Source organism: Micromesistius poutassou (genome assembly GCF_964030765.1).
Source record: "Micromesistius poutassou genome assembly, chromosome: 19".
NCBI lineage: Eukaryota > Metazoa > Chordata > Actinopteri > Gadiformes > Gadidae > Micromesistius > Micromesistius poutassou.
In genome coordinates this window covers 1,113,117-1,138,671 of record NC_140289.1, presented here as the reverse complement: position 1 = coordinate 1,138,671, position 25,555 = coordinate 1,113,117, and the positions used below count along the sequence as shown (strand labels likewise).

Sequence of the window (25,555 nt, the reverse complement as noted above, 5' to 3'; positions counted from 1 at the left end):
ATGATGTAATAATATGAATATAACAATGTAATAATATTAATATAACAATGTAATAATATTAATATAATGATGTCATAATATGAATATAATGATGTAATAATATTAATATAACAATGTAATAATATTAATATAACGATGTAATAATATGAATATAATGATGTAATAATATTAATATAACAATGTAATAATATTAATATAATGATGTAATAATATGAATATAATGATGTAATAATAGAAAAATAACGATGTGATAATATGAATATAATGATGTAATAATATATATATAACGATGTAATAATATTAATATAATTATGTAATAATATGAATATAATGATTTAATAATATGAATATAATGATGTAATAATATGAATATAATGATTTAATAATATGAATATAATGATATATATATATAATATAACAATGTAATAATAATATAACAATGTAATAATATTAATATAATAATAATAATTAATATCATGATGTAATAATATTTATATAATATGATCTAAGGGTCGGTGTTGTTCAGCTTGCTGCCCCCTCTCCTTTAACCTCTAAGGATTGATACTCCAGCTTTAACCTCAAGTCTTGATACCCCAGCTTTAACCTCTGAGCCTTGATACCCAAGCTTTGAGCTCTGAGCCTTGATACCCCAGCTTTAACCTCTGAGCCTTGATACCCCAGCTTTAACCTCTGAGCCTTGATACCCAAGCTTTCAGCTCTGAGCCTTGATACCCAAGCTTTGAGCTCTGCCATTACAAACTGCACACTAAGACATCAGTGCAAGGCTCTGATCACACCACATTCAGACAGATTCAACTTTTTTGACACACCACATTCAGACAGATTCAACTTTATTGACAGCAGTGTTCGCTTTGGTAAGTTTGTATTGATTATAAATCTTTGATCAACAAAAAATAATAAATAAAATTAGATTTCTCAGGGGAATAAATATAATTTCTTATTTTATTTAATCTTGTTAGTTTTCAGTTGTTTTACAGATCTGCTCAGGTTGTTGTCTAAGACTATAACCAATATTAAAACTATTCCAATATTAAAACGATTACAATATTGAGGCATAGATATTTATCCTGTGCCTCTGTGGTCCAATATTCAAAAAATTTGATCTAAATAGCAGATATCTCAATACTAGGCATCATACATCACATTACACTCATTCAAATAATAGTTATTCAAATAATTTTGATTCCAAGTAAATGCACTCAAAATTTGTGTCCTGTACAAAACCTTTTTACATCCTCTAGGCAAACACAGTGAGCTGCTCTCTCTTCTTCAAAGACTCCTATATGTACATGTCTACAGTCTAGTTACAGCTTATACTATAACTACACTTAAATAGGTTAAGGATAACTGAGTGAACTACTATGTAATTAACCAGAAGACGTTGGGTTTCCATGCTCCTCCTCATCCTCCTCTTCCTCTTCCTCGTCCTCCTCTGGAATACCACCTGCTCTCTCTGGATAAGAAGAAAGAGAAACAACAATATATGGCTGTCGGCACAGTAAGGATGTTCATAGAACCAAGTGCAAAGCACTAACAATCACTAGGTTAACCCATTCCCTGTATACAGCAAGGATAGCTAGGATAAGATGCTACAACATTCAAAGTACTATTTTTAAGTACAAGGACTTACAACACACAATAAGTGTGTACATTAAGTGCCAAGACGTACAACATACAACGTACTGCAGTGTCCTCGACAGTGGCCAACAGGTCCATGTGAGGACAGTCTTTCCAACACAGTCACCACTACCTCCACCATCACTTACACTAACATCGACATCACCGCAAGCCTCCATCACCCCCACCCCCCTCCTCACCCACCTCAGTTCCTTGAGGTCTTGGTGCTGTTCTTCTCACTCGTCTTGCCCGATGACGTCTGGGGAGGACACAGAGAGGGCACATTAGCGTCTAGACGTCTGGACGTGTTGATGTTCTGCAGCCGGACCGGCTCTCACCTTGGCCAGTATGAGCTTCAGCACCTCGTCGCGTACCTGCCGGCAAACCAAACACACAAAGTCACGGCCCCCTCAAGGCAGCCAGGGGTATGGAGGCACTTAAGTACCGCGTGACAGCATGGTCACATCAACAGTGTGTGAATCCTACCCTTTGTTCCGCCAGAACCCCTGTGATGAACAGAAACAGTCCCTGGGAACAGAGAGCCACGATTAATGGGGACACAATATTTAATGAAGATGTTTTTCAGGAAAGGATCTGTGGGTCTCTTGTTGTAAATGTTGACATATCTACACTGGTTATTAGTGTCATTTAGATACTAAGACAGTTGCTTTGTTCCAAAGCGACTCTTATTTAATTGGGGTACTTCATTAGAACTGAGGATCAGGTAAATGGTCCTCATTTATACAGCGCTTTTATCTCAGGGGAATAAATATAATTTCTTCTTTTATTTAATCTTGTTAGTTTTCAGTTGTTTTACAGATCTGCTCAGGTTGTTGTCTAAGACTATAACCAATATTAAAACTATTCCAATATTAAAACGATTACAATATTGAGGCGTAGATATTTATCCTGTGCCTCTGTGGTCCAATATTCAAAAAATTTGATCTAAATAGCAGATATCTCAATACTAGGCATCATACATCACATTACACTCATTCAAATAATAGTTATTCAAATAATAATAATAATAATAATAATAATAATAGTAATTCCAAGTAAATGCACTCATAATTTGTGTCCTGTACAAAACCTTTTTACATCCTCTAGGCTAGGGTGACCAGACGTCCCCGGTTTCCGGGGACAGTCCCCGTTTTCAGCGACCTGTCCCCGGCCACTGCTGTCCCCGGAAATGTCCCCGGATTTGACTGTGACTGAAAGAAAGATCCTCCCCCACCCCTCAACAATCCCGTTCGCCCGCAATCCCATACCCCCCCCCTCAACAATCCCGTTCGCCCGCAATCCCATACCCCCCCCGTCAACAATCCCGTCCGACCACAAACCCCCCCCCCCCCCCCATCGTCAACAATCCCGTCCACCAGGGGGGACGGGGCAGTGTCCCCGTTTTAGTTTTCCATGACAAAAACACTAACCCTAACACGAGGTTTTTACACCGCTGAACCCAAAATGTCCCCAGATTTTGTCTCAGAAATCTGGTCACCTTACTCTAGGCAAACACGGTACTTCATTAGAACTGAGGATCAGGTAAATGGTCCTCATTTATACAGCGCTTTTATCCAAAGCGCTTTACAGTGTTGACTGACATTCACCCAATCATGCACACATTCACACATCGACGGCGGCGTCGACCACGCAGGGCGCCAGCCAGTTGGTCAGGAGCAATTAGGGTGAGGGCGTCTCGCTCAGGGGACACCACGACACTCTAGGATAGGAGGTAGAGCTAGGAGGAGCCAAGGATCGAACCACCAACCTTGCGGTTACCAGCCAACCCGCTCTACCTCCTGAGCTAATGCCGCCCCCAGGGTTAGGGTCAGGTGGCGTTGGTCAGATCGTGTTCCTGAGGCTCAAACCCAGAACCTTTGGGCTGGGAGCCAGACCTCCCTAGACACGGCAGTATCCTGTCGTACAGCTGTTCCCCTCGTACCTGGAAGGTGTTGAGGATGGTGAAGGCGTAGTGGATGAAGATGACGAGGCCGGACTGCGTGAGTCCGTCGATGGAGGCCTTCTCACTGGAGTCTCCCAGGAGGAGCTGCACGAAGCCCAGGATCCAGGTGAGGCCGAAGGCCGGCGTGAGGAACAGTATCACCTTCAGGATGCTCTTGGCAGTGTCTGCGTCGGACCTGTTGGCGTCGGGGACGGCTGTCTTGGTGAGCGTGATGACGACCACGCACATGGAGAAGAGGTTGGTGAGCACCACGACGCCCACAGGCAGCAGGAAGGCGTGGATGGAGCCCCTCAGCAGCCCCTTGTAGGTCAGCCAGCATGTCTCCTTCTTCAGGTAGTCGCTGCCCGTGTACTTGTAGTAGACGTAGCTGGTCCCCACGATGAGCATGGGCACGATGTAGCCCACGATGCTGGACAGGAACATGAACACCCTCTTCCTCAGTGGGTTGAAGACGAAGATGAGCTGGTGGACCAGCATGACGCTGAGACACAGCATCCAGCAGAACATGGTGAGGAAGAAGAAGTGCTTGCAGATGGTGAACACCAGGCACATGTTCTCGCTGATCTTGTCGGGGAAGGCGGAGGCCAGGAAGCTGAGGTCGGCCAGCAGGAGGCTGATGGCGATGTTGACCAGGGACGTGTGGCGGAAGTGCGAGAGGTTGGACTTTACGACGGCCGACCACACGAGCGCCTCGATGATGAGGAAGAGCAGCAGGGAGCAGATGGACACGCCCAGACCCAGGTAGGTGAGCTCGTCCAGGAAGGGCAGGATCAGAGTGGTTTTGGACATCAGCGCGGAGAAGGGCGTCAGGTGGCTGCACTCGCAGATGGTTTGATTCCCGTTCTCGCTGGTCCCCAGCTCGCAGCCCTCGCCGGACCACTGGTGGGACGTGATGTTCCAGAACACGCATTCGATGGTGTTGTAGTCCAGGTGCTCCCTGGGGAAGTTGAGCTGGATGTCGATGGCCCTGCTGCTGTTCTGCAGCGTGGCCGACACCACCAAGCTAGCCGTCTTGCTCTGGTTTTTGTTGTTGGGCAGCTTGTGGGCCAGGTTCTTCACGGCCATGGCCTTGACGATGCCCTCGCTGTTGTTCAGGGCCACGTCCACGCCGAACACCGTCTGGCTGCAGTCCTCCTCGTCCGGCTTGCAGATGTGGAGCTGGACGTTCTCTGCGTCCACGCCCTTGCTGTTGTTGGCCTGGATGTTCTCCACCAGACCCTCCACCGACTCCAGGTAGTTGATGGACATGGAGTTCTGGATGCTCATGTTGACGGCCTCCCACGATTGGTTCAGCATGTTACTGGCCGCACCAATCAGATCCTGGAAGAGGAGCGAGGAGGACGTCACGTATCTCACCTGGTCGCAGTAGGATTACATTTACCTTCAGGGCATTTAGCAGACGCTTTTATCCAAAGCGACAATAATTACATTTGTCAGAAGAAAGAAAAACAACAATATATCGCTGTCGCTACAGTAAGGATGTTCAGAGAACCAAGTGCCAAGCACTAGCAATCGCTAGGTTAACCAATTCCCTGTACACAACAGAGATGACTAGGATACGTTGCTACACCATGCTAAGTACAATTTTCAGGCGCAAGGACGTACAACATACAATAATGGCGTACATTAAGTGCCAGATTGTGTACATTAAGTGCCAGGACTGCTTCAGGTCTGTCGGCTTTAGTGGTTTGTTAGGGATAGCAAACGCCAGCGTTGAAACACTGATCCACGTCGGCAGCGTCCCACTCACAGGGAACAGCTGGTCGTTGAGCGCCACGTTGACCGAGGCCTGGGCCATGGAGTTCAGGATGCTGATCCCGGCGCTGAGGTCGGCCAGGTCCTCCTTGGAGCCCGAGTTCTTCATGGATCCGTTGTTCAGACTCCCGAAGATGCCCTCAGCCACGGTCTGCGTTGCGTCGAAGCCTTGTCTAAAAGCCTGCAAGACAAGTTTTACACGTCTTATTTATGTTTTAAGTATTATTTTTTTCAAGTTTCTTAAATATTCTTCTTTTCAACTAGTACTAGTTGTAATTAGGTTAGAGATGGTTAATAGTACTAGTTGTAGTTAGGCTAGAGATGGTTAATAGTACTAGTTGTAGTTAGGCTAGAGATGGTTAATAGTACTAGTTGTAATTAGGCTAGAGATGGTTAATAGTACTAGTTGTAGTTAGGCTAGAGATGGTTAATAGTACTAGTTGTAGTTAGGCTAGAGACGGTTAATAGTACTAGTTGTAGTTAGGCTAGAGGTGGTTAATAGTACTAGTTGTAGTTAGGCTAGAGGTGGTTAATAGTACTAGTTGTAGTTAGGCTAGAGGTGGTTAATAGTACTAGTTGTAGTTAGGCTAGAGGTGGTTAATAGTACTAGTTGTAGTTAGGCTAGAGATGGTTAATAGTACTAGTTGTAGTTAGGCTAGAGATGGTTAATAGTACTAGTTGTAATTAGGCTAGAGGTGGTTAATAGTACTAGTTGTAGTTAGGCTAGAGATGGTTAGTTACATCAGCCGTGTTCAGGGCGTTCAGCAGGTCTGCGGAGATGCACTGGTAGAAGGAGTCCTGCCAGGCCCGGCCCTCACAGGTGCGGGACACGTAGCCCTGCCGGCCGTCGGGACAGGTCCGGTTGAACACAGTGTTCCCTGCTGGGGTCCGCGGCCACAGCCTGAGCTCCAGGAACTCCTCCTCACAGAACGGAACGCCAGCTAGGACCACCAGGAGGGAATACTGCAAGTTATGCTACAGGTAAAACGACAAACTTCAATCAATCTTTCTTTACCCGGTCATTAGACATAGTACATTCCCATCGCACTAGACACAGCCACAATAATAATTTATTTGTACCCTTCACTCGCTCATCTCATCACCAATTTAATATGCCATACAGAGGCCCCATACTATGGAATGGATTACCTCCCCCATTATGAGCCATAGCTTCCCACTCTGTCTTTAAAAAACAGCTTAAAAAACATCTCCTGTCATGAATCATCTAGTCTACTTCCTGCCTGCTTCAATTCTTCTCATCAGTAGCCTATTCTATCTAACATTTCTACTGTATCTTTCAAATCCATAGATCTGCCACATCTTCTTCCATCCATTTTGGATGACTTTTGTATGTTGTCTCCTGATTTTTCTTTTTCCTTATTGACATTGATTATTTTTGTACCTTATCTCCTCTTTTGGTTTATTTGTCAGCCTTAAACGATTAAGTGTGATTATTGAAAGGGGTGGAGCTCTGTACAAGCCCATTGGGCTTCGTTCCCTCCTTGCACCATTTAATGTTAATGTGTGCTAAATAAATAAATAAACTAAACTAAACAAGTTATACAACAGGTAAGACTACAACTTATACTACATGTAATACTACAGGTAAGACTACAATGTATACTACAACTGATGTTACAAGTTAGAATCTATACTTCAAGCTATACTACAACTAGTACTACAAGGTATACTACAGTTAGCACTTCAGGTAATACCACATGTAGTAATTCAACATGTTATACTACATGTTATACTAGCGGTATACCTACATGTCATACTTATGTTATACTACAGATTATACAACAGATAATAATACATGTCTACAGGTACAGGACTACAGACTACAGGTAATACTACAAGTAATACTACAAGGGATACTTCAAGTTATTCTACATACTATCCTTCCCAATCCTAAAGCTGATAGCAGTGCCTTTAATGAAGCATGATGTAAAGGTTAGAAACATGAAGTTAGGTTAAGGTTAGGGTTAAGGTTAAGGTTAGGGTTAAGGTTAGGGTTAAGGTTGTTTACGGTAGACGACCCCGATGTCCAGGCGGAGGGTCTTCTCCTGGAGCTTCTGGTTCTTGAAGGTGATGCTGACGTAGTGAGGGTCGGGGCTGAAGGTGCAGCTGATGGGGACGGTGAAGATGTAGTGACGTTCGTCTGCTACGACTAGAGGGAGGCGCACGTTTACGTTAGTGACGTCTTTAGTAGAATGTGTTCAAACAGTCAGTCTTAACCCTGGAGTAGTGTCCTATTGAGGGTGTCCCCCTTTGACAGATTGGTCCAGAGTTTGAGAGTACAAATCTGGTTTCCTCTGTTGAACTACCATAATTCTGCCTCAGAGTAAGTGTGCAACAGAGGCCCACTCGCGTCTACATATATCGGCACTTTATGCTGATGAGGGCTGGCGCGTGTTGCTAATGCTACAAACGTGCGCCACGCCGAGGGAATGATCAGTGCCTGAACTCCCCCCATCGGCCCTATTGCTCCATGAATAGTGGAGTGTATCGCGTTCATTACGTCAGCGATAGGGAGTGAGGGAACAAGCAAGCTGGACGCTGGGCGGCATGTGGCTCAGGACGTAGCGCGGGTTGGCTGGTTGCTAGTTCGATCCCCAGCTCCTCCTAGCTGAGCGTCGACGTGCACAGTGTGGAGTGCGGCGTTACTCCCTCCCTGGTTCCTTCGTTCCCCCCGCCAGATGGAACCCTAGGCCCGGGGCAGAGGGGAGAAGAGGTCTGCTCACCTTCTGGCTGCAGGGAGTCCCGCGTCTCGCCCCGGTACGCCCATGTGACCGCGTAGCTCTCCGGGCTGGACGCGATGATGGTGGTGACGGCGACGGGCAGCGAGGCGGCGTCCCCCTCGGAGCAGTCGACCGCCAGCGGGTTCATCAACATCGTGATGGGGTCGGGGAGCAAGGCCACGTTCAGGCCCAGCTGCGCCGTGTGCTTCACCGAGCCCTCCGAGAACTCACACTTAAACACGCCTGTGGGGAACGCGTCAGCACTTAGCTCTGAGTCCATCGTTGGCGTCCTTTAAAGGTGACATATCACACCACCGGGTGTGAGCGCGATTAGCCGTTATGAGCCGTTTTGAAAACCTGCCTCTTCTGACAATCACAAGTGGGCGTGTCCACCTAAATGCGTGACGGACAGATGAGCAACCGTTTGCTACGGTCCACTGGGTAGGCCGGTGGACTGATCTATCCGGCACACGTCTAGGTGGACACGCCCACTTGTGATGTCAGAAGAGGCAGATTTTCAAAACGGCTTGTAACGGCTAATCACACTCGCACCTGGTGGTGTAATATGTCCCTTTATTGAACAGAAACAGAACGCTAGAGTCAAAGCGGCATCGTCGATGACTGCATGTGCAGTATATTCTAATGCCGTTGTTGTGTCTAGGCTCAATTAACATCCCTGTGTTCATTAGCTAGCTTTAGGCGTTTGTTTGTTAGCTAGATTTAAACGTCTGTTTATGAGCTGGTTTTGAACGGCTGTGTTAATCGGCTTGGTTTAAAAGTATTGTGTCCATAGGCTAGCTTCAAATATTTCAGCATTTATTCCTCGGCCTAGCTAGACTAAAGCCGTTTCTCAATTTGCGTTCTCGTGTGTACTCATGTACTTGCGTTCTCGGTAAACATCATCAGTGGTAGCCCAAGCACTGTTCCAATTCCAAGTACGCGAGTATGCGAGTACTGTCGTAAAACCCGGAAGTGTTCTCGATGCGTTCTCGATGAGGCCGTTCCACCGAGGACGCATCGGAGGTGACTTGTGTGGACTTGGGACCGTTAAATATCCCAGGATGCATCATCGAGTCCGCTGCTGTTCCAATTGCAGGTGCGTACTCGCGTTCTCGGAAGTCTGTACTTGAAAGTCCGGACTTGCCGAGTACGTACTTCCAAGTCCGCGAGTACGCAGTCCGCGTACTTGGTATTGAGAAACGGCTTAAGCCTTCTTTAAACAACGTGTTTGTTCCCTAGCATCAGACGTGTCTATGAGCTGAACTAAGCCGTCCTCACCCGCACCCGCCCCCCCCCCCCACCCTGCTCACCTGCCCAGGTCCTGGTCACCTGCTGCAGCGTGAGGCGGGTGCAGGCGTGCGTGGCGGCGCTCTCGCAGGTGGTGAGCTTTGCCACGCTGCCGTTGGTCAGCTCGGCGAACTCGGCCCCTTGGCTCAGGCTCCACGTGGTGGCGCTCAGGACCTCGTTGAAGGTGCAGGTCAGGATGGGGGTGGAGTCGTAGCAGACCAGCGAGCCCGTGGCCGTCATCTCCACCAGCCCTAGGGGGGAGGGCGGGGAGGGGGTTTATTATTGAGGATCCGTTCGTTCAGCGGAACGTTTTGCTCGTCTGAAGCCCCTCCCACATGCGAGCCGACGTCGAGCCGACATGTACTTCAAAGATATGTTGAACAGGCTTTATTATGAATTGGGAAAGCTAGTTGTGGAGATATACAGGGAGGGGTTAGACAGTACAGAGACAGGTCGTTAAGGAGCAGGTAGGGGTTAGACGGTACAGAGACAGGTCATTGAGGAGCAGGTAAGGGGTTAGACAGTACAGAGACAGGTCATTAAGGAGCAGGTAGGGGTTAGACAGTACAGAGACAGGTCATTAAGGAGCAGGTAGGGGTTAGACAGTACAGTGACAGGTCATTGAGGAGCAGGTAGGGGTTAGACAGTACAGAGACAGGTCATTAAGGAGCAGGTAGGGGTTAGACAGTACAGAGACAGGTCATTAAGGAGCAGGTAGGGGTTAGACAGTACAGTGACAGGTCATTAAGGAGCAGGTAGGGGTTAGACAGTACAGAGACAGGTCACTGAGGAGCAGGTAGGGGTTAGATCAGGGGTGTCAAACTCAAACTGTACAGCGGGCCAAAATTGAAGTCTTGGACAAAGTTGCGGGCCAAAGTCACGGTGAATTGACGGGACGCCCGTTAACGCCGCATTAACGCCGCATTAACGACGTGTTAACGACGCGTTAACGACGTGTTAACGCTGGAATGCGATTTTTGCGGGAGATATTTGCATTACATTAATTGGGGACATTACATTATAACAGGGTCCGCGGGCGGAATTGTTGACGGGGGGGGGGGGGGAGTTGACGCGCTAGGGTTACCGCGCCAAGACGCGCGTCATGCTGAAATGCGATATGCCGGCGGGCCAGTTCTGATAGACATTAGATATTATCTGGCGGGCCGGATTAAATTACACTGCGGGCCGGATTAGGTCTGCTGACCGTACGTTTGACACCCCTGGGTTAGACAGTACAGAGACAGGTCGTTAAGGGGTAGGGGTTGACAGTACAGAGACAGGTCGTTAAGGGGTAGGGGTTGACAGTACAGAGACAGGTCATTAAGGGGTAGGGGTTGACAGTACAGAGACAGGTCGTTAAGGGGTAGGGGTTGACAGTAACTCACCGATGCTCTCCATCATAATGGAGGCAGACATGTTCAGCTCCAGAAACTCGAGGACTTCCTGAAGCTTGGAGGTGGGAAACACGGCGCTCACGTTGACCACGAAGTCAGCGATGTATTCGCTGAGGAGATGACACACAGCGGTGGGTTCATTCAGTCACCTTAGAACCACCATCAGAACACCTCTTCTCCCTCCTCCCCCCCTCCTCCAGCAGAGCTGTCCAGGTTACTGGTTAGTGTTGGTGGTTCTGTTCTACTGGTTTAAAGATCCATTGAAGCTACTGGTTAGTGTTGGTGGTTGTGTTAGGGCAACACATTCTCACTCTAAGTTCGTCAAAAATCGATGCCAGGGGTTTCGGCGTCAACTACTGACGCAAAGGGTGTCCTTGTGCGTCTTCATTTGACGCAGGGGGTTTGTAATCCCTCCACGGCGATATCTGACGCCCAGGGAAAGCGCTCCCGCAAATATTTTTTTCGTAGGATGGTAGGGGCAAGTACCGCCTTTTAGGGTTACGGTTAGGGTTAGGGTAGCAGTGGTTAGGGTTAGGGTAGCAGTGGTTAGAGTTAGGATAGTAGTGGTTAGGGTTAGGGTAGTAGTGGTTAGGGTTAGGGTTAGGGTAGCAGTGGTTAGGGTTAGGGTAGCAGTGGTTAGAGTTAGGATAGTAGTGGTTAGGGTTAGGGTAGCAGTGGTTAGGGTTACGGTTAGGGTAGTAGTGGTTAGGGTTAGGGTAGTAGTGGTTAGGGTTAGGGTAGTAGGGGTTAGGGTTAGGGTAGTAGTGGTTAGGGTTAGGGCAGTAGTGGTTAGGGTTAGGGTAGTAGTGGTTAGGGTTAGGGTAGTAGTCGTTAGGGTTAGGGTTGCAGTGGTTAGGGTTGCAGTGGTTAGGGTTAGGGTAGTAGTGGTTAGGGTTAGGGTAGTAGTGGTTAGGGTTATGGTAGTAGTCGTTAGGGTTAAGGTTGCAGTGGTTAGGGTAGTAGTGGTTAGGGTTAGGATAGTAGTGGTTAGGGTTAGGATAGTAGTGGTTAGGGTTAGGGCAGTAGTGGTTAGGGTTAGGGTAAGGGTTATGCATTTATCACTGTTTGCCGTGGAGGGATTACATTGTAATGAGTTGAAAATGACACCCATTGCGTCAAAGGACACCCTTTGCGTCAGCAGTTAACGACAAAAAGCCCCTGACCAAGTGTTGACTTTTGACGAACTCGGAGTGAGAATGCGTTGGTTGGTACCCCTAGTGTGGGGTTATAGGGTTAGGGTCAGGGTTAGGGTACCTCTAGTGTGGGGTTAGGGTACCTCTAGTGTGGGGTTATAGGGTTAGGGTCAGGGTTAGGGTACCTCTAGTGTGGGGTTAGGGTTAGGGTTAGGGTACCTCTAGTGTGGGGTTAGGGTTAGGGTTAGGGTACTTCTAGTGTGGGGTTATAGGGTTAGGGTCAGGGTTAGGGTACCTCTAGTGTGGGGTTAGGGTACCTCTAGTGTGGGGTTATAGGGTTAGGGTTAGGGTACCTCTAGTGTGGGGTTAGGGTTAGGGTTAGGGTTAGGGTACCTCTAGTGTGGGGTTAGGGTTAGGGTTAGGGTTAGGGTTAGGGTACCTCTAGTGTGGGGTTAGGGTTAGGGTTAGGGTTAGGGTACCTCTAGTGTGGGGTTAGGGTTAGGGTTAGGGTACCTCTAGTGTGGGGTTATAGGGTTAGGGTTAGGGTTAGGGTACCTCTAGTGTGGGGTTAGGGTTAGGGTTAGGGTACCTCTAGTGTGGGGTTAGGGTTAGGGTTAGGGTACCTCTAGTGTGGGGTTAGGGTTAGGGTTAGGGTTAGGGTACCTCTAGTGTGGGGTTAGGGTTAGGGTTAGGGTTAGGGTACCTCTAGTGTGGGGTTATAGGGTTAGGGTTAGGGTTAGGGTTAGGGTACCTCTAGTGTGGGGTTAGGGTTAGGGTTAGGGTACCTCTAGTGTGGGGTTAGGGTTAGGGTACCTCTAGTGTGGGGTTAGGGTTAGGGTTAGGGTTAGGGTACCTCTAGTGTGGGGTTAGGGTTAGGGTTAGGGTACCTCTAGTGTGGGGTTAGGGTTAGGGTTAGGGTACCTCTAGTGTGGGGTTAGGGTTAGGGTTAGGGTTAGGGTACCTCTAGTGTGGGGTTATAGGGTTAGGGTTAGGGTTAGGGTACCTCTAGTGTGGGGTTAGGGTTAGGGTTAGGGTTAGGGTACCTCTAGTGTGGGGTTAGGGTTAGGGTACCTCTGTAGTGTGGTTAGGGTTAGGGTTAGGGTTAGGGTTAGGGTTAGGGTACCTCTAGTGTGGGGTTAGGGTTAGGGTACCTCTAGTGTGGGGTTAGGGTTAGGGTTAGGGTTAGGGTTAGGGTACCTCTGTAGTGTGGTTAGGGTTAGGGTTAGGGTTAGGGTTAGGGTTAGGGTACCTCTAGTGTGGGGTTAGGGTTAGGGTACCTCTAGTGTGGGGTTAGGGTTAGGGTTAGGGTTAGGGTTAGGGTACCTCTGTAGTGTGGTGAGGTTCAGACTCTCAAAGCCGTTCAGCTTCCTCAGGCCGGCAATGAGCTGTGAAAGGAGAAGGCGTAAAACAAATGACATCGATCAAGATCAAATCAATCCTGATAGAATTGACTAAAGAAGAGGCAGATGAACCTTTGTTTCGGCAGCGGCGTCCCACATGTCTACGGCCAACTCCACGGTCCCGATGATCTGAACTAGGGAGCAGAGCGAGTGTCATGACTGAGCACACACCCCCAAAGCAGCCCTGTGTGTGTGTGTGTGTGTGTGTGTGTGTGTGTGTGTGTGTGTGTGTGTGTGTGGGTGTGTGTGTGTGTGTGTGTGTGTGTGTGTGTGTGTGTGTGGCATGTGTTTGAATGTGTGCATGTGCGTGTGTGTGGGTATGTGTGGCTGTGTGTGTGTGTGTGTGCTTGTGTGCGTGTATGTGTGCGTATGTGTGAGTGTGTGCGTGTGCGTGTGTGCGGGTATGTGTGGGTGTGTGCTTGTGTGCATACGGGATTGTGTGTGTGTGTGTGTGTGTGTGTGTGTGTGTGCGTGTGCATGTGCATGTCTGCGGGTGTGTGTGTGTGTGTGTGTGTGTGTGTGTGTGTGTGTGTGTGTGTGTGTGTGTGTGTGTGTGTGTGTGCCCAGGTACCTTGGACCTTGGGGATGCATATGCGCTCGTAGCTGAGGATGGGCTGCGTGCAGGTGGTCTCCGTGCAGCAGCTGGCGTTGTAACACACCTCGTTGGACCAGATGTAGCCCGGCCCGCAGTCACACTGCAACGTCTCGCCCAGCAGCAGGCAGTCTGCACACAGGACGGCCTCATGGAGCAGTGTGTTGTGTTGTAGTAGTAGTATAGTAGTAGCATAGTACCAGTGTGTTGTGTTGTAGTAGTAGTATAGTAGCAGTGTGTTGTGTTGTAGTAGTAGTATAGTAGCAGTGTGTTGTGTTGTAGTAGTATAGTAGTAGCATAGTACCAGTGTGTTGTGTTGTAGTAGTAGTATAGTAGTAGCATAGTACCAGTGTGTTGTGTTGTAGTAGTATAGTAGTAGCATAGTACCAGTGTGTTGTGTTGTAGTAGTATAGTAGCAGTGTGTTGTGTTGTAGTAGTATAGTAGTAGTATAGTAGCAGTGTGTTGTGTTGTAGTAGTATAGTAGTAGCATAGTACCAGTGTGTTGTGTTGTAGTAGTAGTATAGTACCAGTGTGTTGTGTAGCAGTAGTAGTAGTAGTATAGTACCAGTGTGTTGTGTAGTAGTAGTATAGTAGCAGTGTGTTGTGTTGTAGTAGTATAGTAGTAGCATAGTACCAGTGTGTTGTGTTGTAGTAGTAGTATAGTACCAGTGTGTTGTGTAGCAGTAGTAGTAGTAGTAGTAGTATAGTATAGTAGCAGTGTGTTGTGTAGCAGTAGTAGTATAGTACCAGTGTGTTGTGTAGTAGTAGTAGCATAGTAGCAGTGTGTTGTGTAGTAGTATAGTAGTAGTAGTAGTAGTATTAGTGTAGTAGTAATAGTAGTAAAACAGTAGTAATAGTATAGTAGTAGTAGTAGTAGTAGTAGTAGTATAGTAGTAGTGTGTGTAGTTGTATAGTAGTAGTGTAGCAGTAGTGTGTGTGTGTGTAGTAGTAGTGTGTGTGTGTGTGTGTGTGTGTGTGTGTGTGTGTGTGTGTGTGTAGTAGTGTGTGTAGTAGTAGTGTGTGTAGTAGTGTAGTAGTAGTGTGTGTAGGGCCCCACCTGACACCAGCTCCACCTGCTGGATGCTGACCTGCGTGGCCCCGGAATCCGTGGTAACGTCCAGCTGGGTGTTGTTGAAGATGGAGAGGACGATGGAGGTCTCCAGGGTGATGTTGCTCTCCACCATCAGCTCAGCCACAAACATATCTGGGGACAACACCACAGTCTGTCTGTCTGCTGGTCTGTCCATCTGTCTGGCTGTCCGTTAATCTATGTTATCATAATAATAATAATAATAAACTTTATTTACATAGCGCTTTTCAAAACCAGGCGCTTATCAAAACACAATGTCACAGCTGGAACAATGGAACAGCAAAAATGTGTGTGTGTTGTGTGTGTGTGTGTGTGTGTGTGTGTGTGTGTGTGTGTGTGTGTGTGTGTGTGTGTGTGTGTGTGTGTGTGTGGTGGTAGTAGACCTTATTCAATCAGGCATCATTTTTGTGCAGATAGCATGTGTTGTCAGATCGGATTGGCATTTCCCTATAAGAATGGGCTTCCATTGTAATGTCAGTGTTATACGTAGTATAGTTTTATATCTAGTATAGTATAGTGTTATATGTAGTATAGTTGTATACGTAGTAACGTGTTATATGTAGTATAGTGTTAAATGTAGTATAGTTTTATACGTAGTAATGTGTTATATGTCGTATAGTGTTAAATGTAGTATAGTTTTATACGTAGTAACGTGTTATATGTATTATAGTTGTATACATAGTAACGTGTTATATGTAGTATAGTGTTAGATGTTTTATAGTTTTATAGGTGGTGTAGTGTTATATGTAGTATAGTGTTAGTGTAGTTGTATACATAGTATAGTGTTGTATATGTAGTATCGTTCTATACGTAGTATAGTGCTGTATGCGGTATCGTCTTATATGTAGTATCGTCTTATATGTAGTATAGTATAGTTAGGAGTTAACTTACCTCCTGAAACAACCTGGTGAAAGTAGGAAAGAGGGAGTCATTAGTAATCTCCTTGTGTTGAACGTCATGTTTGATTATTGGTTATTGTTATAAAGTATTGGTCTTAGTTAGTTGAATATTGCTTATTGGTTATTAATTGTTGATCATTCATGAATTGTATTTATTTTTAGTTATTTATTATTGGTTGTTGATAATTGGCTATTACTGATTGGTTGTTTGTTATGATTATATCTTATTGATTATTGTTATTGAATATTTCTTTATGGTAATTGAATATTATTACTGATAATACATTTTTGGTTGTTGGTTATTTATCACGACAGGCTGTGGTATACGGTAATTATACCACAGTTAAGGGGGTCGCCATGACCGTATACCACAGCCTGTCGTGATCTATTGCTTTTATAAAACGGTTACGTAAGTATGGCGAAATTAAAGTCATAAACACTCTAAATTTTGAAAAAGCGAGAAATTCTGAAAAACATTTTTTTTAACAAATACAAAAAAGTAGTCCCTCCTGGCTGCCTGCAAAGTGTACGGCGGTTGCTATGCAACACACTGTAGCGTCCTTTAGAGAGACGGTAGCTCGGTTCGCCGGCAATTTAGCCTACTATCGAGTTCACTCACCGTGTGCCTATTGCTTTACAACATATCCACCCTCTCCAGCAATCAACATATTTTTAGGCTTCAGTGAACTATGCCATTGCTTTTACATATAAATAAACAACAGTTCAAGTTAGGCGCGGAGTGATACTGAACTCATAAACTAAACGGGCGTCATAGCTGTGCGTATACGCTCAATATACAACAGTTGGGAACCAATCAGATCGCTTGATTTAAGCCACCCATTTTATAATGGTTATTCAATAACACACAAGTTTAAACAAGCACTCCGATTGGTAAATTCCCATTCTCGAGCGTGTTTAAATTCCTGGTGAAAGAACGGACAAAATAGCGTGCCTAATTACAGAAAGTATCGCTACGCTAACTAGCCAAAACTACTTTCATGAGCCTAGTTTCCATAACAACATAACAACAGAGTCGGCTATCGTTACTATAGGAACTATTTTCTGATGGAGATGAACTCGGGCAGAAAGCTTGAATTTGAGGGCAAATTAACCCACAATCTGAAAATATTTTACAATATTGTTGATAATGAAGATGGTTTGTGTTATTGAATTGCAATCTTACACAAGATGGCGTTCTTGAATGTCATTATTGGCACAGGACTTCGGAACTCGGCGCAAGCGCCTCGTTCCTGCGGCTGTGCTTCGCCTACCAATAATGACATTCAAGAACGCCATCTCGTGTAAGATTGCTTAATTGATAAACAATTATAGGTTATTGATTAACGATGATTGATTATGGAAGATTGGTTATCAATAAGTGTTACCTGGTTGTAGATGAAGACGCTTCCCAGAAGGATCAATACTCTGCACAGCATGGTGGCCTGAGAAAACACCCACACCTGTTACACACCTGTTACACACCTGTTACACAACTATACACACTATGCACTGCTAATACAGTACCTGTTACACCACCGATACACACCTATACACTTCTAACGCACACCTGTTACACACTTAATACACGCTATACACTGCTAATACACAACTGTTACACACCTGTTACACACTAATGCACACATAACCGTTATGCACCTGATAAACAATAATTCACTTCTAATACACACCTGTTAATTCAATTTGAATTTAATTCAATTGTATTTGTATAGCCCTTAATCACCATTACAGTCTCAAAGGGCTTAACAGGCCAAGTCTTTATGACACCCCCCTAAACACTGACACAGACAGTCAAACTGGGACACGACCTGTCCTCCACCCGGACACTGAGCACGGGCTCCCCACAAGGGTGTGTGTGCTGAGCCCACTACACCCTCTACACCACGGACTGCAGACCCGCCCGCTCTAGTAACACCAGCGTTAAGTTTGCGGATGACACGAGGGTGGTGGGACTGATCGGGGGGGGGGGGGGGGGGGGGGGGAGACGAGTCTACAGGGACGAAGTCTGAGTGGTGCTCAGCAAACAGCCTGACTCTGAACACCACAAAGACCAAAGAAATCATCCTGGACTTCAGGAAACACAGGACAGATCCATCTCCCCTCTCCATACACGCCGACTGCGTGGGGAGGGTCCACACCATCACCTTCCCGGGCGCCGTGATCGCAGATAACCTTTCCTGGTCTGCAAACACCTCAGCGGTCATCAAGAAGGCACAGCAGCGTCTGCACTGCACTGAGAGTCCTCGGGAAAAGTAACATCTGTGAGAAGCTGCTCGTGACTTTCTACCGCTCGACCATCAAGAGCATCTTAACCTACTGCATCACGGTGTGGTTCGCCAACTGCACCGAGGCAGACAGGAAGAGACGACAGAGAGCGGTCAAGACGGCACAAAGGATGAAGGGATGCCCCCTCCCTTCCCTCAGAGACATTTACTCGTCCCAGCAGAGAGACAAGAGACATCAATCACAAGAGACAGCACTCATCCAGCACATCGCCGGCTGCCCTCTGGCAGGCGCTACAGGTCCACCGGAACCAGAACAAACAGACTTAGAAACTGTTTCTTTCCACAAGCCATCACTGCACTGAACAAAAACGGGCACTGACACACACACACGCACACGCACACACACGCACACACGGACACACACGGACAATCGTGCAATAATTGTAAAAAAACTGTACATATCTATTTTATATTTTGATGCGTACATTGCACTTCTGCCTAGTACTTTTTATTAGGGTTAGGGTTAGGGTTATTTTATCTCTTATTTACAATTGATATGTTGTGTGTATACTTGGATGCTGCTGCAATTTCGTTCGTACACTGTACAATGACAAATAAAAGGATTGTGATTCTGATTCTAACACACCAAAGCACTTCTAATACACACTAATACACACTATTAATGTGCGTTTGCGGGTGTGTGTGAGTGTGTTAAACCCCTTATTTGCATGACTTTGCATGTGCACCATGACCGACATCTGCTCCTCTCTCAAGGCTTTGACTTTGAAATAATACAGAAATATGTCTCCAAGCATGCTTCCTACCACATTGGCTCCTATCTAGGAGCCTTCCTTGGCTCCTATCTGTTTTGTGGAAAGGCTGCATTCCCTTTCTCCTGAACCCATAATCCAACTTCACGGGAGCGCCTCTTCATGGAACAACTCCAATGCTGCGCTCCGATCGCTCAGCCAACAGTGAGGCTCAATACATTTATACACAGGAAGCCTTCAGCGTCGCCTTGAAACCACACCAAGGAACCTAGGCCCTAAAGGAATCTAGGCCCTAAAGGAACCTAGGCCCCTAAAGGAATCTAGGCCCTAAAGGAACCTAGGCCCTAAAGGAATCTAGGCCCTAAAGGAATCTAGGCCCCTAAAGGAACCTAGGCCCCTAAAGGAACCTAGGCCCCTAAAGGAATCTAGGCCCTAAAGGAACCTAGGCCCTAAATAAATCTAGGCCCTAAAGGAACCTAGGCCCTAAAGGAACCTAGGCCCTAAATAAATCTAGGCCCTAAAGGAACCTAGGCCCTAAAGGAACCTAGGCCCTAAAGGAATCAAGGCCCTAAAGGAACCTAGGCCCTAAAGGAACCTAGGCCCCTAAAGGAATCTAGGCCCCTAAAGGAACCTAGGCCCTAAAGGAATCTAGGCCCTAAAGGAACCTAGGCCCCTAAAGGAACCTAGGCCCCTAAAGGAATCTAGGCCCTAAAGGAATCTAGGCCCTAAAGGAACCTAGGCCCCTAAAGGAATCTAGGCCCTAAAGGAACCTAGGCCCTAAAGGAACCTAGGCCCTAAAGGAATCTAGGCCCCTAAAGGAATCTAGGCCCCTAAAGGAACCTAGGCCCCTAAAGGAATCTAGGCCCCTAAAGGAACCTAGGCCCTAAAGGAACCTAGGCCCCTAAAGGAATCTAGGCCCTAAAGGAACCTAGGCCCCTAAAGGAACCTAGGCCCTAAAGGAATCTAGGCCCCTAAAGGAATCTAGGCCCCTAAAGGAACCTAGGCCCTAAAGGAATCTAGGCCCCTAAAGGAACCTAGGCCCCTAAAGGAATCTAGGCCCTAAAGGAATCTAGGCCCCTAAAGGAATCTAGGCCCCTAAAGGAACCTAGGCCGAAGACAGAGCCTTCTCCGTTGCTGCCCCTACCCTCTGGAATTCCCTCCCCAAACACATCTGTGACTGCAATGACCTCATACTATTCAAATCACTACTCAAAACACACCTGTTCCACTCTGCCTATAATTCTTAACCACTACTTTCCTAATTCTGTTTTTGTTCTGTCTGACTGTTGTATTGTGCTGTTCTATTTACAATGTATCTACTTTTCTGCGTTTTCTTGTGTTTCTGTGTTTGTAAATGTATTTTAATTACTTATTTTTCATCCTCATCTGTAAAGTGTCTTTGAGTGAAGGAATCTAAAGGAACGTAAAGGAACCTAGGCCCCTAAAGGAATCTAGGCCCCTAAAGGAACCTAGGCCCTAAAGGAACCTAGGCCCCTAAAGGAACCTAGGCCCCTAAAGGAATCTAGGCCCTAAAGGAATCTAGGCCCCTAAAGGAATCTAGGCCCCTAAAGGAACCTAGGCCCCTAAAGGAATCTAGGCAAGGCAACTTTATTTATATAGCACTTTTCATACACAAGGCAGACTCAAAGTGCTTCACATATAAACATTGTCATACAATAAAATAAAATAATAGATAAGTAAAAAGTAAAATAGATAGAAAATAAAGGCAAAGTTAAAAAAAATCATTTTAGAAAGGCAGAGTTAATAAAAATGCATTTTAGAAAGTGAGAAAATAAAGGCAAAGTTACTAATAAAATAAAAAATAGAAGCATTGTAGATTTAAGATTTAGCAGAAAGCTAAAGCAAACATAAAAGTCTTCAGTCTTGTTTTAAAAGCTGTCAGAGTTGGGGCAAGTCTTAAATCCTCTGCCGACTCCAACCTCTAACTCCTCTACACTTGGTTCTATGAACATCCTTACTGTACCGACAGATAAATAGTGTGAACTTCTTCTGACAACTGTACTTATTGTAGTCGTAGTTTATTCCAGCTATTTGTTGCATAGTAACTAAATCCTGCTTCCCCATGTTTCGTGTTGACTCTGGAAATAATTAACAGATTGGTCTCAGAGGATCTTAGTGGCCTAGAAGGCTTATGTAGTGGAAGCATATCAGATAAATATTTTGGCCCTAAACCATGTAGGGATTTATAGGTTAGCAACATGATTTTAAAATCAATTCTCTGACATACAGGGAGCCAATGTAACGATTTAAGAATTGGTGTAATATGTTCACATTTTTTGGTCTTTGTTAGAACTCTAGCAGCAGCATTCTGAACAAGCTGTAGTTGCCTTAGAGTTTTTTTTGGGAGACCTGTAAGGAGACCATTGCAGTAATCAAGCTTGCTAGTGTTAAAGGCATGTACAAGTGTTGTCTAGGCCCTAAAGGAACCTAGGCCCCTAAAGGAATCTAGGCCCCTAAAGGAACCTAGGCCCCTAAAGGAACCTAGGCCCCTAAAGGAACCAAGGGCCCTAAAGGAACCAAGGGCCCTAATGGAACCCAAACCTAGGCCCTATAGTAATCTACCATAGGACCCTATAGGAATCTAGGCCCTATAAGCCCTTAGGCCCTAAAGGAACCAAGGGCCCTATAGTAACCTATAGGCCCTATAGTAACCTAGGCCCTATAGTAACCTAGGCCCTATAGGAACCAAGGCCCTATAGAAACCTAGGCCCTATAGAAACCTAGGCCCTATAGAAACCTAGGAACCTATAGGAACCTCGGAACCTAGAGGAACCTATAGGAACCGATAGGAACCATAGGGTTCCACCCCATAAATATTCAAAACACACACGCACACACACACACACACACACACACACAATTTTATGCAAACACAAATTGTTGCATAGTCACTACCCCCAATACAATTATGTTCTCATCTTCTCTCTTCTTCAGAACATTAGTGTTTGAAACTTCCTCTTAAGGTTAAGGTTAAGGTTTAGGTTTAGGTTTAAGGTTTAAGGTTTAAGGTTTAAAGCAGAATATCACTGTCTGAAATGACATCTGAGGCTTCACCTTTCAATGTCCGACTATCGCTACAATGTACTGTATCGATCACATTCCCAATACGCCATTATGATACAGTATCCAGCATCACTGTACAGTACTCATTACTGCAGCATAGCTACAGTATGACATCACTGTACAGTACTGATCATAGCTACAGTAACCAGCATCATCGTACAGTACTCATTACAGCATCATACAGTATCCCATCACCGTACAGTACTCATTACAGCATCATACAGTATCCCATCACCGTACAGTACTCATTACAGCATCATACAGTATCCCATCACCGTACAGTACTCATTACAGCATCATACAGTATCCCATCACCGTACAGTACTCATTACAGCATCATACAGTATCCCATCACCGTACAGTACTCATTACAGCATCATACAGTATCCCATCACCGTACAGTACTCATTACAGCATCATACAGTATCCCATCACCGTACAGTACTCATTACAGCATCATACAGTATCCCATCACCGTACAGTACTCATTACAGCATCATACAGTATCCCATCACTGTACAGTACTCATGATACCACACTGCTGCAGGCAAGTACAGCAGCAGTGAAATATTCAGTCCATAACATCAAGCATCTGTATCTGTTCCCTGAGTCTACCTGTTCCCTGATCCTTAAGGAGGGAGACCTACCTGGTGTGGAGGGTCCTGGGGCAGCAGAAGAGAGGCTCAGCAGGTCTGGGAACGACCAGATCCAGAGCTCCTCATCTGGCCAGCTGGCGCCTGTTTGTCCTCAGCAGCTATTTGCATGGCCAATGCCCTCCATTCTCTCAAAGGGCAGGGACTCACTATCTTTCCATGTTAATTTGTTTACCAAATGAGTCCTGCTCCTTCAGACCTCATCTCCTTCTTAGTCTCCTTGAGATCCTGGCTCTGACCTCGTCTCCTCAGACCTTGTGTCCTTGAGACCTCGTCACTTAAAGGACTTATGTCCTGCGATTCCTTCTGACCTCGTCTCCTTAGAAGATGTCATGTGAGGATTCTTATTGGTCCACTTGGTTATTTCCCCAAAGCCACGTGTCTCACTGTGGGTCGGGACCCAAACTGTCCGGAGGTCTGAGCGCAGTGTGGAATCCCGGACACACTAGAATGTTCTACTTCCCAAGGTGCAACGGAACCCTGCAGTTCAGGAAAGCAACAGTGGTTCCTCGGACTAACAGCTGTTAACAGCCCCTCACTGCGTTCTTCTACAGTTTGAGGGCCCCTCACTGTGTTCTTCTACAGTTTGAGGGCCCCTCACTGCGTTCTTCTACAGTTTGAGGGCCCCTCACTGTGTTCTTCTACAGTTTGAGGGCCCCTCACTGTGTTCTTCTACAGTTTGAGGGCCCCTCACTGCGTTCTACTACAGTTTGAGGGCCCCTCACTGCGTTCTACTACAGTTTGAGGGCCCCTCACTGCGTTCTTCTACAGTTTGAGGGCCCCTCACTGCGTTCTACTACAGTTTGAGGGCCCCTCACTGGGCCAGTTTGTGGCCCTTATCGAGGCTCCTGATGAATAGCTGGCTGTGGGGGCCATTTGAATGCAGCAGCATTGTGCGGTGGTTTGGCCGTGGTACCTGTGTGCTCGGTGCTGGGAGCAGTAAACACTAAAGCCAGCCACATGCAAAGCAGCCGGCGGCAGCACGGGCCAAGAGGAAACACACTGCTATGTTATTGTTGGAGCTCCTCGGCCTTGTTGGGTATCTGAGGCTGACATCGTAGGCCTGTTCAAACAACACCAACACTGCTATTGTTAACACAGTTGGCAGAAGGTTAATTTCCTTTGTGAGTTGTGAGTCAACTGGAGGCAGATCCACAATACAGTGCTGCCAACTCACGGCTTCACCGTGTGACACACGTTTTTTCCTGCTTACACACGCCACACATCTACTTTCTCACGCCAAAAAAACAAAAAAAAAACACGCATCCGTCCACCCCCCCCCCCCCCCCCCTCCCCACCCCCACCCCCAACAATCGTGATCGCCGCCCCCAAAGCCAACATTTACACCCGCGGACCCTGCTAAAAGGTATGCATTACAAGATTCTACAGAATCTCACGCCAGCGAAAACCCAAAAGTTAACCACAGATTTGGCTGGGATATGGAAAACATAAGCCTTTTAGATAAATGCTTTACTTAGAAGAATCAACACAGATCACTGTTCAATAGCGCTTCACGTTGGTGCTGGAACGGACCAACTACAGCTAACCACACCCCAGCTGCACTTAGCTACACTCCGATATACCCGTCAACACCTAACAACACCTTACTACACTTTACCTATCTGAACCTAACCACACTAACTATCTACACCTCTTTTTACCTAGCTACACCTTGCTACACCTAACGCCACTGAGCTACGCAGAGCGAGACGCTGGATAAGGAGGTCTCAGGAGATGAGCTCTGATTCCTTTGATGACGTCACCATACAGGCGTTCTCTCAGCACCTACCGCTGGCACTACTCTGGGAATATCATCATATCAGATATTCATGAGATAACGAGAATATCAGCAGTTCTGCATCAAGAACTGAAGGTCCCTTGATGCAGAACGTTGTCGTTCCGGGCACTCGCTTGGACTTGGACTTTGAAAATATGCTTACCCTCAACCTCTTTACAGCTCGCCACCCCTCCTCGTACATAGCTACCTAACTAGAACTAACTACACCTATTTAAACTCTTTATTCCCAACTAGTCCTAATTAGACACCTGGCCTGTGGCATGTTTCCGAGGCCAGGATGGGCAGGTCGGAGGGAGGGCCAGCCTATCAGTGACATGGGTTGGGAGGAGAGAGGGTGGGACTTCTGGTAGAGGGATATCTGTTTCAGATCCGTTTTGGACATTGCTTTGTCAAATTATTTGTTAAAAACCTCTGTTGTATCCTCTTTGTTGTTCTTCTCTTCCTCTTCTTCTTAGTCTCACTCCAGGGTCTCTGAACTGGTATATACAGCTGACAGGAAGAATGAGTGGAAATTGGGTTTCAATAGAGAGGAAAATCCAGATACATGACCCTCTCTCACCTAGCTCCATCTAGCTCCACCTAGCTCCATCTAGATCCATCTAGATCCACCTAGCTCCATCTAGCTCCACCTAGCTCCACCTAGCTCCACCTAGCTTCCCTGTCAGGCGGGGTTGTTTGGTTGGTGGTTTTGCGTTCTGTCCTCAGCTCACATTTGACTGATGGCTCCTGGGAGTCAACTGATCAAACGGCATCGGGCGCATTTGGTTAAGACAAACAAAGCGTCCCGTTTCACATGGGAGCTCGGAGCTGCCCTCCGCAGATCATATAAGGAGAGCCTCGGATTCCATCACTGATTACTCTGAGGTTAACCCATCATTTATTTACAAAAAAAATCAGAACTGAAACGATCAACTTGTAAAGGATTTAATTTTCTCATCCACACAAATAGCAACAGCTGTCCGTATATTATACCAAAACATGTTCACTACGTTATACATGCATCACAGCTGCATCCAATGGTTTAATACTGAATGAAGGGGTAATGTATTGAACGCCGGTTATTATCGGGAAAATAAGCTCAGACAGGGCAAACAGGACACCGACGCGAAGCAGA

General features: G+C 46.3%; 1 protein-coding gene across 1 annotated transcript; it reads right to left on the bottom strand.

The window, feature by feature from the left end:
• Positions 1-1,843: 1,843 nt before the first annotated feature.
• adgrf3b (adhesion G protein-coupled receptor F3b) lies at positions 1,844-17,329 on the bottom strand (the record flags this gene model as incomplete). The annotated part of the gene is made up of 15 exons (XM_084484225.1): positions 1,844-1,897; positions 1,977-2,012; positions 2,125-2,166; positions 3,581-4,921; positions 5,352-5,537; positions 6,098-6,297; positions 7,386-7,526; positions 8,101-8,340; positions 9,408-9,635; positions 10,770-10,888; positions 13,235-13,296; positions 13,384-13,445; positions 13,883-14,035; positions 14,962-15,121; positions 17,279-17,329. The coding sequence occupies 15 exons, from the start codon at positions 17,327-17,329 to the stop codon at positions 1,844-1,846; spliced, it is 3,075 nt and encodes a 1,024-aa protein (XP_084340351.1).
• Positions 17,330-25,555: the final 8,226 nt, after the last annotated feature.